This window comes from Coffea arabica, chromosome 7e (genome assembly GCF_036785885.1).
Source record: "Coffea arabica cultivar ET-39 chromosome 7e, Coffea Arabica ET-39 HiFi, whole genome shotgun sequence".
In the NCBI taxonomy this organism is placed as follows: Eukaryota; Viridiplantae; Streptophyta; class Magnoliopsida; order Gentianales; family Rubiaceae; genus Coffea; species Coffea arabica.
In genome coordinates this window covers 7,190,376-7,206,721 of record NC_092323.1, presented here as the reverse complement: position 1 = coordinate 7,206,721, position 16,346 = coordinate 7,190,376, and the positions used below count along the sequence as shown (strand labels likewise).

The following is a 16,346-nucleotide window of genomic DNA, read 5'->3' as shown; positions in this document are numbered from 1 at the left end:
TATACCCTTAAACAATAGCATAACGAAATTTAATAATGCAAATCAAACCTTATTATATACGTTTACATATTCCTTCTACTTGATGCAACATCAAGAACTTATCGTTAAGCTAGCTAGCTCCCTTGCTTTTGTTGCTTCTTATCCATTGAGAGAGAGAGAGAGATGGAGCATACTGATCAAACTCAAAATGGGCTTTTGGAGGAGTTTTTAGTGGCTCCAAAGTTGGATAGTTACTGGACCACTTTCCCCGGTGGAGGGATCGAAATCTTCCCAAATGGTTGGAACTGCGAGTCTTTCGATCGCAATGATCATAACCAAGATTTACTAACCTCAAACACAAACTCCAACTCGCTTTTAGGACTCCTCTCATCACCGGCAGCATTACTAGCGGCAGGGTCTCACGAATCTGGCTTTGCATTCCCTTTTGGCGAAAGCACCAGCTATCCGTTTCTTGATCATGTTGGTGATGGTTTCAGTACGGCAGTACCGGAACTGGGCTCCTCGTACGATCGTTCTAATTTTGACAGTTTACCACCAGTTCCCATCCAACAAGATTATGGAGAAGGGATGGTGGAACATGGAGGAAATCTTGGGCTCCGTGGTCTCCAAGAGGGGAAAGGATTCTGCAAGGTGGAGGTTGAACAACCAACCGCCACCAGCATCGGTGCATCTAGAGTGGGCTTGTGCGGAGACAAAAGGAGCAAGATCAAGAAGGCTGAGGGGCAACCGTCCAAAAATCTCATGGCAGAAAGGAGGCGAAGGAAGCGACTCAATGACCGGCTTTCCATGCTTCGATCAATTGTTCCTAAGATTAGCAAGGTCATCGTCTCTAGAAGTTTATTTGGCATTACACATGCTTTTCCTTTGCTTCATTTCTTCTTTTTTTGGTGTGTAGGATGAAATTAACAAGTGCTGCTTGATTTAACAGATGGACAGAACATCCATACTTGGAGATACCATAGATTACATGAAGGAGCTTTTGGATAAAATCCACAAGTCGCGAGAAGAGAGTACGGAGGAGAACATCAACCAGCTGACTAAAATAGGAAACTTGAAACAGCTAAAGCCAAATGAGGTAGTTGCCAGGAACCCTCCAAAGGTATAGTTCTGCACCCAACGGATGCAACTCTCTATCCAGTATCCAGGACATTGTCATTTGTCACTTCTTATGCACTGCAGTATCGTAAATTCCTAGTTTCCACAGCTAAATTTAATTGTCTAAGGCTTCAATGATGCATCAGTTTGACGTGGAAAGGAGAAGTGTAGACACGCGGATCGAAATTTGTTGCACTGCCAAGCCAGGGATGTTGTTGTCAACAGTCAGCACAATGGAAGCTTTGGGGCTTGACATTCAACAATGTGTTATCAGCTGTTTCAATGATTTCTCAGTACAAGCCTCCTGTTCCGAGGTATGCATCTGACCATTTGCTCGGTAAATGCTTCAGAATCGTCTTTTGCGCCTTTTTCCCCTCTTTTTGGTTCTTTTTTGCGTGGGGGGCAGTACCTTAATTATCATCTTTTGCTGATTGCGTGGTAAAAAAATTAGTAATTGACCTGCTCCAGCCTTTCGTGCTATCTCATATTCTAATTAATTGATTAGGTGGCGGAGCATCGCAGAATTGTTGGATCTGAAGATGTTAAGCAAGCACTGTTTAGGAATGCAGGTTATGGAGGAAGATGTCTATAGAGAGCGTGGCTGCAGCAGAATAAATCTGGACATTATCAGAAGCCTAGCGAGGAACATGGAAGATGATCTGTTGTGTTAGCAATTTTTTAGTTTCTAATAGTGTAGGCTTTCTAGAGGTTCATTTTTAAATCATTAGATGTATATGATGATTTCTGCCATTAGTGGAGATTTAATGAAAGTATGATGTTTTATAATACACACACACATGATGAATTGGATCTACAAATTGTGAATCGATCTGATGGAGGAACCATACGGTCATTACCCATTATTTCCTATTCTATCATAGATATATAGATTAAAAATAAAACACAAACGGATTTATAAAATCCTGGGAAACATATCCAATGCAATGATCATATGTCAGCAAGGAATGTCTCGAGCAGTGAAAAGATCCTTGGAACAATATACAGAAATTGACATCTTGATACGTTTCCAAAACTAGTCAAATATGAGTTTATACTTAGGGTTGGTTTTTGACTGGCTGACCCTGTTTGGTATGAAGAATGAATCCACAACCTAACCAACAACAAATGGTAATAGCAGTACTGGGGAAGTAATTTGGCAATAATCAAACTTTTCGTCTCTCGAGTCCAGAAATGGATCTCATATTTGTACAAGTATATCGTTTCTTGCAGCAAAGATGAAATTGAAATTGGGTTTTCAGCAGACTAAGTAGAAAGGCGAGGCAGTAGGTCTGGTTGCTTTCAGACAAGAGAACAAAGAAAGAATCTACTTTAGCTAGAGCTTAAAGACGAGCTTCGTAAGCTGACATTTGAAGAGTTCGATACTCTCTACTTCAGCAGTCAGCAGTAAGTAGTAAATAAACTTGGCATATCCCAGGACTAAAGGCAAGTCTTTGTTATCTACGTCAGAAGTTCTCTACCGAGCAAAATGGCTTCGGGAAACAGCCATGGATAATCCACGCTTTAGGCAGCTATTCTCAGTCTCATAACTCCCATTTTCCAGAGTCGTTTGACGCAACAGAGAAATATCTTACAGGATGGCAATCTTCAGGCATCCAGATCCATGGAGCCAAAAGATCCTTGGTGTCTCTTTCTGTAGCATATGAAGCAGCGGAAGCATAATAGCCATCCCGCATCAACACTGAGAAGCCACTGCAAATTCCATAACATATGACGTTTTTCACATTCTCCAGCTTTGTAAACTTTAATTTCTTGTACTCGCTTTTCAGTCTATGCCAACGTAATATCACATATATATATATATATAAACTTACAACCTTAGATTTATGGAGCTTCAAGTCAAGTAACACAAACTACAAAGCAAATACAGCAAGGAATAGAAACAGTCAACTATTTATACAAGACAGTAAGCACATATATACATTTGTATGGGTCATAAAGCAGATATAGACCACGCAGATCTTTGACGAGAAATCAGTAAATGCGTCAATTCTAATTGTCCAAGAAAATTGGAAATAATAATAGTCATCAAGTTTGTGACATGTACTCCTAAGCAAACAGCTTTATCCTATAAGACAAAGGAGAAATTTGACACATTTCCATGCAATCAAGAAGGATAATGAGAATTCTCAACTTTGATCTTCAAATTCATCTTCAGAACTATCTACAAAATCGCGAACACTATCGTCAAATTTGTTTGCCTCCCTGCTCTGTAGATGGTGAAAATGCTTGATGGCATCTCTTGCACAAAAAACCAATGCATTCTTTGCATCTTTTACTATCTTGCTCTTCTGAAGGTTATCTTCGTTATTGCCACCACTTTTGTCCTGCGTGCATTTTTTTCCCCTTAGTGACATTGCCTTTCTCCTGGCTTCCCTCAAATGTAGTTGATCAATATATTTCTCATGCAAGGCTTTGTTTTTAATCTTCTTTAGAACAGCGGGACTAATAACAGTAGATCCACGTGAGTCATTCGATAACGAAAGAAGCTTTCCGTGGGCTGATGAAGAAATTTCCTGGCACCTTTTGTCCAATCCTAGTCCTTCTCTATTCAATTCAGGGGTGGAAACACATTGAGTGGATGGATCCAATGTTGACTCCAAAACATTGAAAAGATCTGCTTCATAATGTTGGTCTGCAGCATACTGTTTATGTAGTAGCTGTCGGACAGTTCTACGTGTAACACGACTCTTCTGCTTGCTGTATCTCAACTTCTTCGTGTCAGATTCTGAAGCATTTAGCAATTTACTTGCTGAGAGTGACAGGGAGGCATTCACTCCTTTTGTCCTGGATCGTGGTTGTTGTTGCGCTGGGGTCAAAAGCACAGAATGGATTTTGTCAAAACATTCCTGGGCAGATTTTCCAGGAACCTGCAACAAACTTCCAAGATTTAAAGCCATATCAAGACTGCAGAAATGCAAGCTAGTAAAGGGTGGAGAGAACATCTATCTGTATAAACCTCAAAGTTGGAAATGCAGTTTTAGCAATGGCGTCATTGTTCTAGTGTGTGAATAACGAGTAGGATTATCAGACCAACATTGGCTTATGTGTGAACTCTGCAAAAAATTTTGATACCACAAGAAGACTAAGAACAAGTATCTGAATCTTATACGAAACGAGAATCGTAGATTTAAGAATTAAAGGAGGTCAAGCATATTATAAGTTACCAATCTATTTGTTCTTGCAATTGGATTTCATTTTCCTGGCTGCACTTCTAAGAAGCAGAGCGATTGGGTTTATGAACTGAAGCAAGGGAAAAAGAAACCACATCAAGTTTTGCGAAGCCCTGCCTATTGGGGGCACAAATCAGTTCATCATAAGTTCCATCAAACTATAATTGTCCTTGTGTTACAATTTTATTCAGGGATTATATTTGACAAGTGCATATTTTCAAAAGAAACCAAGATAATTAATTTAAACATGCATTTCCAATTGCTTGTAACTAATTTGATAATTGTGAGAGCTATGGATGGATAAAAGTATAGGCCAAAAGTTATTCTAGTACATTTTTTCTAATAAAATAACACAGATACCATTAACAAGAAACCAAATTTCTTTGCCAAATTAATCAAGTGGCAGCACATTACCATTTTGGCAACTTTCTTCCAGAAATGGGGTGTCGGCTTTGCTGCAAAATAAGCTCTTTCCAGCGCTAGTTCTTGCTCTGCTGTCCATCCCTGAAACATCCTATGCTCTTCTTCAACTTGGATTTTCTTCCTTTTTGCAGGAACCTGCTTTTTTTCAGCTTCAAAGCCAACACTCCGACCTTCCCCTCCTATTAAATCTGTGGACAGAACATTAGTAGTTGCATTTTCACTAATAGGCTCTCTAGGTAAGTTTGCACCATGTTTATCTTCTCCATCAACTGAAAGGACCTTTTTGTACAAACAACCAAAGGGAATATTCTGGATGGACTCATTACCCTCGGCGTTACCAGTTCTTGCACGGTGTTCATCTTTAATTCCTCGAGTGGCACTTCTTGTAACCCTCTTTTCAATTTTATACATGCATTGCTCAGACAAATTAACATCCCCTTTAGCTTTTCCGTTATCAGAAATGCATTTCAAAGTGACTCCATCACAACCCTTTCCATTGCCCCTCACACCTCCATTGTTACACCTCCTTAAAGAACTCCTGGTCACCCGCTTTTCTGTCTCAGATTTTGCATTCATGCAGACTGGCTTACCTATCTTACTCACCTTAGATGAGCGCTCCAGCTTAGATTCATCAGAAACAATTCTATTAACATTGCCATTCTGAGAAAACCTAGGAGACCGTCGAACAACACGAGAGTTGTCAACTCCACCATTCAATCTTGTCAATTTTCTGGGCTCGCTACACACATTCGTGGAACTTCTACACCGGACATTGGATTCTTTTGCCTTATCTGAAAGTTGGCCTCTTTTTAAAGAATTCCCGCTTGGATTTGAGCTAAGAGGTGTGAGATCCGAGAGAGGGACCCGTTTCTTGTCTGGAACATGATTCGGAGTCTGCAGGTATCCTGAGTCGGGTTGATTTGGCTTCAGAAATCGTGGAGATCTGCGAATTGCGACAACGGGTTTCGCTCTGTTCTCAGTAGAGTTTCTCTGGCGCATTTTAACGAACAGTTGGTGTTACAGAGATTATGATGGCAGAGAGGCGAGGGAAAGCACAAGATTCAAAGTCTGAAAAGATATAGGGATGGAATACAATAAAAAGGCTCAAAGCCCAAACTCGATGCACGAGATGTTCGTGTTAAGTAATGGGCTACGCAACAACAGTGATAGTCTCGGGCTTGACTAGAGGCCCCATGGTGAACTTGCTGTACAAATCTGCGTTTAACGGACATATGTACGGAAATTTCTTTAATGTTTTCGATATTTGCAGTTTAGGACCTTGGATTTTTTTTTTGGGGGGCAAGTGCTATTGATTTTATCGTTGATGAGTAAAATTAATCGAACTATTCATTCCGCGACGCATGACGCCTCGTGAAGTAGCAATTGGATAAAACAAGATTTGGCCACGTATAACTGCTTGATCATGCTGTATTTTATTACAAATTGTTTGTGCATTTTTTGTAACAAAGATGGTATATTCAATCACTTGTATATGAATCATAAACGTGTTAATGTAAGTAAGAGGTTCTGAATTTGAAACTTCTTACTTGCACTTGAAAAAAATGAAAAAAAAACATATTATTTAAGGTAAAATTATGTGACGTTTCTTGGTATGCACATTTAGAGTTTTTACCTTTGTGACAAATTTTGAACTTCTATAGAGCAAAACGGTTGGCACCCAACACTACATACACTTTTGTTTATTATTATTTTTTATTTTAGATTTCAGGTCATATCAATTTTACTTCAGTTGTAGCTATTGTCAAGTTCTAAGTTGTCTCAAGAGAGAATTTGATGTTCATGAATAATCATTTCTTGTGGGAATGTTTATAGGTCATGCCATGCTGCCTTACTTTCAATAGTAAAATACTAAAAAACTTCTTGTGGTTTGTCAAATATGCAATTTAATTCTCTCTAATTTGATAATCTACACTATAATTCTCTGTGATTTTAATTAAATTGAAAATTGAACGGAACGCATTCAATCTAACAATTGTAGGTGAAATGTCAATATTACCCTTGTAAAAATGAACTATTTGTAATTTGTCGAATATTCAATTTAACTCTTTTTTAGTTTAAAAAATTGCACTATAGCTCCTTGTGGTTTCGACTAAATTGGAATTTGAATGGAAAGCATTTCACGTATAACAAAGGTAATATTGAAATTTCACATACAACCATTAAATTGAATGCTTCCCATCCACTTTTTAATTTAGTCGAAATCATAGGAAGTTATAATGTAAATTTTCGAACTAGAGGAAGTTAAAATGAATATTTGACAAATCATAGGGAGTTTTTTTTTAAAAATTTTTTACCCTACTTTCAATTAACAGCTTGTATCATAATCTCATCTATGCTAGGTAAGGGAAAAAGAAAAAGTAACGGAGACAAAGGAGAGTCATGAAAGCATTCGTTCGAATAGTGTGTTTTTAAGTGTTTGTATAAAATTTTATTTTAATTTACTGTAGAATTTGAGGAAATACTTTCATGGATTCATGATCCCCATCCCTTCCCTTGTTCTATGATCAGGACTTGATCTCGATTAGGGATGAAAGGTGGGGTCACGGGGCATTAGGGGAGATGGAGGAGAAAATATGACAGAAAAGAGAGGAGAGAAGAAGAGGAGGAAGAAAGGAAGGGAGAGAGAAAGGGACAGAGGAAGTGAGAGAAAAAAAATAAAGTTATGAGGAGAGGCGACAGCAACAGCAAATGGCGATGGGTTAAGAAAGGGAGGGGTAGAATAGAAATGATTAGACAGGGTGGTGGTAGAAGAGGGAAATGAACGTGTATTTTTAAGTATTTTGGGGTGTATATTTTAAAAATTTTATGTGTTTTTATGTATTATTAAAAAAAACTTGTCTAATAAAAACATGCAAAAAAAAAAACAACCAGGATGCCAAGCACACCCGTAGCGATCCTAGGGGCACCATTTTATTTATTTGTTTGTTGTTTCTTGGCATAATCGAAGCTTTTGTCCTGGAAAGATACGGAAACTAATGACAGTAGCATCAGCAAAGGCACCCATAGTTTCGTGGCATAAATAATTAAATTAGCCAAATGGGTAATGATCATATCCCACTAAGTTTATTAATTAAAAGAAACTTAATTACCTTTTAGGTCAAAGTTTGGAGTATAACAGAAAAGCGAATTTGGGCCACCAGATGAATCCTCGGGCACATTGATTGGATTACCTTATGACGTTGTTTCGGGGTCTCAAATAATTACCTAATCCATGAATCGGCTGTCGGAACCCTCAAACCAATAAGATACGTACAACCGACTACTAATGACTCGACTTCCAATCTAATAAACCCAAGCATTCTATAATCATTATTATAGTACAAACTATTAGTACAAGAGAAAACAAGAAGATTGGTGATCAGAACCTACGAAATCCATATATATCCTGTTGTTTAATCTTTTAGAAGTTTGCCTGTGAAGTTGCATTATCATTATTCCTCTAAAGAGACTAGTTGGAACATCTCTTTTTTTTCGTGGGGCTCCTATTTTTTGGCTTTCATATTGAGTCACATCGTTGATTAGGATACAATCTAAAAAGCTGCAAATATAACTAATGTTTTTGGCTATGTCCATTATGAAGTTGTTGCCTAAAAGAAGATAACCCTCCGTCCCTCACGATGAAGGAAACTGTCGCGAATGCCGTACGTGTCCTGAAAAACAGACACGCAGGCCATCAACAAACAAGTACGCATATGTTTACAACAAATAAAAAGCACTTCAGTGTAACTCTTTGATGCGGACATTAATCTTCCTGGCTCAAATGGGATGAAACGAAACCGGAGAAGTGCAGCGAAAGTACAAGGGGTGGGAGAAAATGGGATGAAACGAAATCGGACAATGGAATCAGGTTACGTTGGAACGTTACACATTCATTACCTTTCACTTTTTCATAGATAAGGCAAGCCCACTAATATTCCCACTAACAATTGTTTCCCAAAAGGTGCTCCCTCTCTCCTCCTCATATTTTGGTTTCTACAAAGAAAGGGCCCCCTATCATCAGGAGTCTCTCTACTTATCATCCGTACGTTTACCACCATGGAAAGATTTGGCTTCTTTTTTACATTCTTTATGTGTTGCTAGTGTAATAAAACCACTCACGATCACGATCACGATCACGATCACGATGTAAATTTACATTAAAAGAAAAAAAAAAAAAGCTGATCTGTTGCCTGCCCCAGCAGAAGATCAGTAGTAGTAGTATGATGGATGCAGCTGTAGATAGAAATGAATGAAAAGCTGAGCATAGTACTGTAGTATTAAGATGAAGGCAATCAATCCTCTCACATGGTTTACAGTTCCCACAACTACCATTCCATCATGTTTGCGCAGACGCGGACATGGTGTAGAATAGTTGGTCAGCAGATCGAGGTTATGTGGTGATAATTGCATCCTCTTTGATGCCAACTGTTGGATGTCGAATTGGTGGACGTTATGTGCCCATAGATAGAGAAAATGAGTAAACAGTGTGGGGGAATGGATGGTACGAGTTACGAAATCTCAAGTTCGATGGAATTTGAAAGCGATTTTGGAAATAGACAGACAGGAGTATTGAACTTTCCTTTCTCTTGATGACAGCCCAAAATTCATGATAAGATGATGACTGACCAAAATATACTCTCATAACGTAATGGACTAAGTCAGGACGATGAAGGTGCTGAAATAGTTGCGTAACATCATCATTAGTTTCATTTTTCTTCTCTGTGCAGTGGTAAGAATCCTTGTGAGTTACGTGTCTCCCACGACATTCTTTAGTTATTTTTGCGTTTGCATTTCCGGGAAATAAAGAAAGGAATGGGATGATGCGCCAATGTGAGGGTTGGTTTTGGGAAATACTGAAGCTCTGTTTGAATTAGCTTTTTTTGAAATATTTTTGAAAAATTTTACTGTAATAGTGTATATGAAAAATTTTTATTATAAATTTTTTTTGATATATTGTATGGATGAGATATTTTTTGAATTATTATGTATTATTGTAACATTGAATTTGAAAAACTTATTTTTGAAAAAATGACCAATCCAAATGGAGCTTGAGATCTCTCATAAATTTACGGCAACTTCTGGTTCTAATCGTGGGTACAGTAATTAAAAAAAAAAAAAAAGATAAACGAGGGAAAGAGAGAAAAACCTATCCTTATGGATATCGATATATGCTCAAATTTTGTTTCCTCGTCCTCTTTTTTTTTTTTTTTTTTTTATTTAAAAAAAAGGTTTTTTTTCGTACTACAATGCACGTGAACTAAAATTCATCGAGGCGGTAGTGGTACTTGAAGGAAAAAAATATCCAGCCGGGAAGGGAACTGAAGTAGATGGTTGAGGAATCTGGTCGTAATGGAAATGCAGTATGCAGATACCCAGGTGGACGAATACGAGTAGTTAAGTAAAGGGAGCTTGGATTAAAGGGGGTAGATGGAATGTGCCGAAATTAGGACAGCGTCCCATCCTGAGATCAGCAATCAGCACTTGAAAAGAGCATCCAATCAAATCAAAGGACAAAAAGTGATTTGTACTGAAAGGATGGACTAAGCCTCAGGGTATCAGTACAAAACACCCGCTGGTCTAGTGCTCGTACTCGTACTGGTACTGGTACTGGTACTGGAGAAGGTGTTTGGTGGAGCAAAAGCGAAGCACTCGCCTGATTTGGTTTGTACAGTGAAATTAGGTCATGACAATAATGTTGAAGAGAAAGTGCTGCTGGTAGTTGATAGAAAAGAACAAACGATAGAAAAAAAATTCATTGAAGCAATAATCGTGTCCTGCTTCGTATGGTGGAACCCTTGATCCAATTAAATCATGCAAAGGTAATAATATATAATTTTTCACGCCACCTACCATGTGCCCTCCTTCTAAGTACCTGTTAAATTTCACTCCTTTTTCGTTCAAAAAATAATTATTAAAAATCATGCAAGGATTCTGAGGCAATACATAATCCTCAATTCTGAAATCATATAATTGGCCAATAGAAAAGCAACAGGTAATTGCTAATTTAAGTTGTTTGCGACTTTGCGGTGGAAATTGATGATTAATCCTGGTACAGAGCGGAGTAATTGATGATTATCTTTTGTTTTGGTTCCTAAATGGGTGATGGATGTTTCCATATTATCACAGTCCTCTCAAGAATGGTAATCGCAAATATTAGTCTGGCAGTGTTTTTTGGATAGCACAAATATCTCAAATAAAATGTATTCTTTATTACGATGGAATCACATGCGGTTCCTTCTCGAATTGAACATTCATTTAGCGGCGTTCCTGGTTCGGAATTGCAAGAAACTTTAAAGCAGCGGCTGCTTGACAGAAAAGATATCGTCTTGAACATTCATTTAGCGGCGTTCCTGGTTCGGAATTGCAAGAAACTTTAAAGCAGCGGCTGCTTGACAGAAAAGATATCGTCATGTGCGCTTCTTATCTTACAGGTAAGCATGATCACAGGAACCAGCAGACGATACTCTGGTTTTGGAAATTCAGAAATAGTACCATGCACGGTAGCATTTCTCCAAACTCTGGTACACGAGTACTAGCAAGTTTCAAGAAGCTCAACCGAGAACGGAGGTGCTGTTTCCCGCCGGAGGAGAAAGAAAGAGAGAGAGAGAGAAAAGTTATCCAACCAAGAGGTCCAAGAACTAATTGGAGCAACTGAAAATGGTTTGTTTAGGCCAAGGTAGCTACCACCTCGAAAAAATGAACTTGGCTTTTATTTTCCTAGTTTTACCATTGTATTTTTACAGCAGAGACATACCTGGGTTTGTTTGGATTGAGCATTATTTATCCAGTTTTATTTGCTTACATCATCATTACAATTTCCAATACACCTTTTTATATTCTCAATTATCTTTTTATTTCACATACATCACATCACAAAAAGTGTTACAGTAAAAATATCCCAAATAATTTACGATCCAAACAAACTTCCCTTGAGGATTTCTTTATTACACCAGTGAAAGCAACAAAATAGTAAACAAATTTAGCGACTGAAGGAAACAGGATTGCGTATGTATGGGCTGTGATTTCTGAACTCTTGTCTACCCGGGTTCACATTTATCATCTACGTTAGAAGATTATTATATCCTGATTGACGCAGTAATATGGTAGCAAGTTTTAGGATGGATGTCGATTACTGGATACCAGAAACCGAAAGCAGAGCTACCTACGGACAGATCCAAGTTTTTTTCTTTTTGCTCATGTCTTCCAAGCAAGCGTGCTTGAGAACACACAAAATTCTGTCATATATTGGTTGGGTATTGATGGCAATTGCCAGCTTTAAATTACTTGAAACGTAAGCAAAATGATTTTTTTAGTTACTATTGGAGTAATAAAATTTCTTCAGTACTGTACATGAAATAGGTAGGAGCAGAGAGAGAGCTCTCTAGTACAAAGGGATCGCCATTCGCGGTGGCTTAGGCGGCTTCTTGGGCACCTCCACAACTATTTTCTCCAGTCTCGGAGGCTCGCATGGACATGGCATTGCAATGAACTTCGGAATTTGATCACCGGGCATTAGTACTGGCAAGCTCTGGTTTTGATTCTGCTTCATGTTCTACAACAAAAGAAATCAGGGTATCCAATCAGGAGCTGCAAATTGATTGAATTTTGTAACATCGACAACCAGAAGCACAAAACCAATTTATCGCAGCAAAATTTATTTCTTTTTCCGTTAGAGCGAAGTTATGGGGAATCAGGTTTTATATATATATATATATATAAATTTGCGGTTACCATGTGGGCAAGTTTAGGTTTCGAGGCGTCTTGAACACCATCTTCCTCGAGATCCGTGGCGCCGGGGAGAGATCGGCGGAAGGACCGGAGCTTGTCCCAGTGGTAGCAGCAGGAAAAGATACCGCTCAAGCTGAAAATGACGATCAGGAGGAGGGCTGTGCCAAGAGGGAATCCCAGAGACGGCCGTGAAGCGTCCACATGAGGAGGTGAATAATCTGGACTTTCCATCGCTCAAACAATTGTCTTTACTGCCACTCAATAAGCGCCCTACTCCCCTCATCGAGGGTCGGAAAAAATCAAAAGATTGAAGCTTTGACACGAAGAGATTGGGAACCACAAAGATTTTCCTTAATTATAAACCAGGTTTGGGGAAAGTGGGGATGGATAAGAGAATTGGTTACCGGTTAGTAGTTCTACCAACTCTCTCTAATACTTAACTAATAATAGTAGCGTCTTGCTAGTGGGGAATGGGGGCAGAGCAAAGAGGAGAAGGTGGTGAGAATTTATAAATGGGAAGGGTAGGGGTGCAGGTGCAAGCGTGAAGAAGCGGTAAAGAAAGGTACAGCTAGTGTCCGGGTCAAGGTACGGAGGAAAGGGCGGGACTGCTGTCCCACATGCTGACTCCTCTGATGCTATCTTGTCTTAGGCCCCATTGTGGTCTATTTCTCGGTGGAGGAGGAGAGCATGAACTGATGACTGAGTGCTATCTATGTAAGGCTTAATTTGCTTCTTTTGCGGGCAGGCATTTATATTTGTATATATTTAGAATGTAATAATAAAGTCGAAGAAGGGATGCAGGAAAGCAGAGGAGAGGTGTCCGTCGGGTAAAACACCTCTTTGTCAGAACGTGAAAAAGATTATGATGTGGCTTTTGAAAACTGGAGATATGAATATGATGCTGTTTAGCTGGAGGGCCGCCGCTGATCCGGAAACTTTAGACAGCTTCTTATACGCCCTGCCCCACCTTGTTCTGCCCTGTCCTTTTACTCCTCTCCTCTTCGCCTCAGGTTTATGCTAATCACACAGATGCCTCTTCCAAATTCAACATTAGACTTATGCAGCACGCACCGCACCGCACCGCACCGCACCTCTCTTGGTAAACTTTAGGCGAGAGGTATTATTTTAGTTCAGTTGTGCAGTGCTGCTGCATGTAGCATATCATCGTTTCTGTTCGTTCTAATCTCGAGTCCCTCGTAAACATTTATACTTAAATTAACGTGTGATTTATTAATGACTGGAGCATGAAAGAGGTTTCTTGTTCCGTCACTCAATGACCAAAAAAAATAATATTGGTACTCCTGCGGAAGTTGAGCAGTCCATGCATTATAGCGTTGGATTACTTATCACCGGCAACAACTGTAAGATGAGATCATTAATTAGTTTAAATCTTCTTTGACTGAAATTTTTTCTTTCCATTTTATATGATGCTGATAGGCCAAAAAAAAAAAGAGATTTTTTGGGCTTGTGTGTGACCTTTTGAGTTCCCAAAGGACGGCATGAGCAGGCAGAGAGTCTAAAATCTTTTTCTTAGGAGAATTAATGGAAAACAGGGGAAGGCATCATTCTCTTTTCTTTTCTTTTCTTTTTTACCTCGTCTAAATGAGCTCATTGAACCAACTTCCTAGTTACTAGAAGTTGTGCTTGGGTTTCTTTTTAAGATATTATTTTATTTATATTACATAGTAGCAAGTAATTTCTTGACAACAGCAAAAATACTCTCTGGCTTTTTGGTTTTTCGGCCAATGGCTCTGTCAGAAGTGCCGACGAGCGTTTGGATAGCACAATTATCTCAAATAATATTTCGCTTGTATCATAAACACATTTCCCAACTCACCTTTTTATATTCAAACTAATAAGAGGTGGAATTCCAGAGATAAAGAAAACAGCAAAAATAAACCAAAAATCTCAACAATTCAACCTCTCCACCCTTCTTACCTTTTGCCTAGCGGTGAATACTGTACTTTCATCTAATGACGGTTTGTCCCCAAGGAAGTCAACTTTGAAACGATTGCAAAAGTGTATTTTGCTTTCTGCTTTTTCGTGACAATTCTTGGACTCAAATCACTCGCATTTCGTTCTCCGCAAGTGGATTCTCCTAAATATCAACGGATAAAGAAGAAGGAAAATATCTGAAAATTTTTGTTTCAGCAGCCACTGAGATTGACAACTCTAATTGGGCCATGAACAGCTGCAGCACTAGACTCGAAACTCTGCATTCCATCCAAATCACAATACCAGAGCTGGCGACTGGTAAGAAGGTCCCCCATCATCGGAGCTGCAAAGGCGGCCACAGGGTTGCCTCTCATCAATTTATAATCCTCTCTACCCTCTCATCATCATAACTTAATGCGTTCCATTCTGGCTGCTAAAGCAATTGCAAGTTTAATGGCTCTATAGAGTTTCAAAATTACCGTCTGATTGCCGTAATTGGACATACAATACAGGTCTATCAATCGAGGTTTAATTCAAAAAAAAAAAAAAAACGAAGGTGTAACGGAGACTAACTAGCCGGAGTTATATACACTAATGAGGTCTGTCCTGACCAACTTAGCCCAGGTAAGTCAAGAATTCAAGAACAATTTGGCTTTTGAAATCGTAGAATACTTTGGCCGAATGGAGGAGTAAAAAGCCTTAAATTTCATGTTGAAAATTGGTTCAAGATGTTTCGGCACGAAATTAGATCACATGCATGTCATTTTCGGGTCCCCTGTCTTTTTTTCCTGTATGTCAGTATCATCTGTGACGACCCCACCTTTCCCTAAGGCGAACCAGAGGGTTCGGCGGACCGCCTGCCCAACTCTCGCCGGGACTCAGTCGCACACTACAGTCCTCAACCCAATTACAATATAAATCTCAAAATTACATCAAATTCTCCAATGATTACATATCACAAATGCAGCGGAAACTGATTCCAATCGTGGAACGTATACTTACATCCATATCAATTTCAAATATTTATACAAGACCAATTCGTACATAAAATAGATCCAAACTTAAACTGTACACGATATAAGCCATCCAGTCACGTGAATAAGCACTCCAAGATTTTCTTCGCCTTGAGCCCTGGGGGGGGAAATAAAACATTTTTTTGGGGTGAGCTAGAAGCTCAGCGAGTAACCATTGAAATCAGTAATCAAATCGGTTTCACAATAGTTCATTTCAATGATGTCATATAGCAATGATAAATCCGGAAACAACTACAACATTTGCAAAACAGTAAATATGGATTATCAATAATTCAAGAAACATTTACAATGGAAAACGATAGTAACATTCATGAAAGGATACATTCATTCTCCTGACATTTCCTCGCTCATTTGGTCATTCATTTTATTTCATTCACCCCGTCCCTGACTTTTGGCCAGGCTCCACCAACCTACATAGGTAATACTCGAGTATACCAAACGTTCACCCAAGTTCCTAATCGCCTGACCGAGTCCGCTTCTGGCTCAAGACGACCGGTAACAAGGGGCAATGGCCAGTTCAGCCCAAAAGGCTTACATCATGCGCAACTAGCATTTCAATAATTAAATCCTTGAAAATTGCACAGCTATTTAGGTCGAGTGCGATAAAGTACACACTCGCCTCGAAAACTCGTTTTGGAAATCATTATAAGCGCTTAACACGTTATCAACCAAAATACAAGTCATGAAGTCAAGAAACATAGCAAACAAGGCACACTCAAATGCCAGCACACATGATATGCAAGAAAACATTTCAAAAGTAACTTTGGAAACAGTTCAAAAGTAAATAATGTAAGAAACGGTTCATAAATAACTTTAGAAGTAGTTTGAGGTCACTCACCTCCACGGCTCAGAAACCATCCATCATATATCATTACCTTGCCCGAGTCCAAGCTCTAAATCACAAACTCAAAGCAATCATACATTCTCAAAATTTGGACAA

General features: G+C 38.9%; 3 protein-coding genes across 3 annotated transcripts; 1 reads left to right on the top strand and 2 right to left on the bottom strand.

Moving 5' to 3' along the window:
- Positions 1-25: 25 nt before the first annotated feature.
- Positions 26-1,883, top strand: LOC113705540 (transcription factor bHLH61-like). The gene is made up of 4 exons (XM_027227431.2): positions 26-819; positions 929-1,099; positions 1,242-1,409; positions 1,601-1,883. The coding sequence occupies exons 1-4, from the start codon at positions 163-165 to the stop codon at positions 1,685-1,687; spliced, it is 1,083 nt and encodes a 360-aa protein (XP_027083232.1). The 5' UTR covers positions 26-162; the 3' UTR covers positions 1,688-1,883.
- A 1,095-nt stretch (positions 1,884-2,978) lies between these two features.
- Positions 2,979-5,913, bottom strand: LOC113698954 (uncharacterized). The gene is made up of 2 exons (XM_027218934.2): positions 4,701-5,913; positions 2,979-3,983 (listed from the first exon to the last, which is right to left on the bottom strand). The coding sequence occupies exons 1-2, from the start codon at positions 5,706-5,708 to the stop codon at positions 3,243-3,245; spliced, it is 1,749 nt and encodes a 582-aa protein (XP_027074735.2). The 5' UTR covers positions 5,709-5,913; the 3' UTR covers positions 2,979-3,242.
- A 6,088-nt stretch (positions 5,914-12,001) lies between these two features.
- On the bottom strand, positions 12,002-13,165 carry LOC140011408 (uncharacterized protein At5g65660-like). The gene is made up of 2 exons (XM_072060206.1): positions 12,441-13,165; positions 12,002-12,261 (listed from the first exon to the last, which is right to left on the bottom strand). Exons 1-2 carry the CDS (start codon positions 12,666-12,668, stop codon positions 12,091-12,093), a joined length of 399 nt encoding a protein of 132 aa, XP_071916307.1. The 5' UTR covers positions 12,669-13,165; the 3' UTR covers positions 12,002-12,090.
- Between the last annotated feature and the right edge of the window lie 3,181 nt (positions 13,166-16,346).

Coding starts and splice junctions, on each gene's coding strand:
- LOC113705540 (XM_027227431.2), top strand. CDS start 163: ATGGAGCATACTGATCAAACTCAAAATGGGCTTTTGGAGGAGTTTTTA. Junction 820..928: donor TTGTTCCTAAGATTAGCAAG/GTCATCGTCTCT, acceptor TTGATTTAACAG/ATGGACAGAACATCCATACT. Junction 1,100..1,241: donor TTGCCAGGAACCCTCCAAAG/GTATAGTTCTGC, acceptor ATGATGCATCAG/TTTGACGTGGAAAGGAGAAG.
- LOC140011408 (XM_072060206.1), bottom strand. CDS start 12,668: ATGGAAAGTCCAGATTATTCACCTCCTCATGTGGACGCTTCACGGCCG. Junction 12,262..12,440: donor AACCTAAACTTGCCCACATG/GTAACCGCAAAT, acceptor CTTTTGTTGTAG/AACATGAAGCAGAATCAAAA.
- LOC113698954 (XM_027218934.2), bottom strand. CDS start 5,708: ATGCGCCAGAGAAACTCTACTGAGAACAGAGCGAAACCCGTTGTCGCA. Junction 3,984..4,700: donor GGAAGAAAGTTGCCAAAATG/GTAATGTGCTGC, acceptor AGTTTGTTGCAG/GTTCCTGGAAAATCTGCCCA.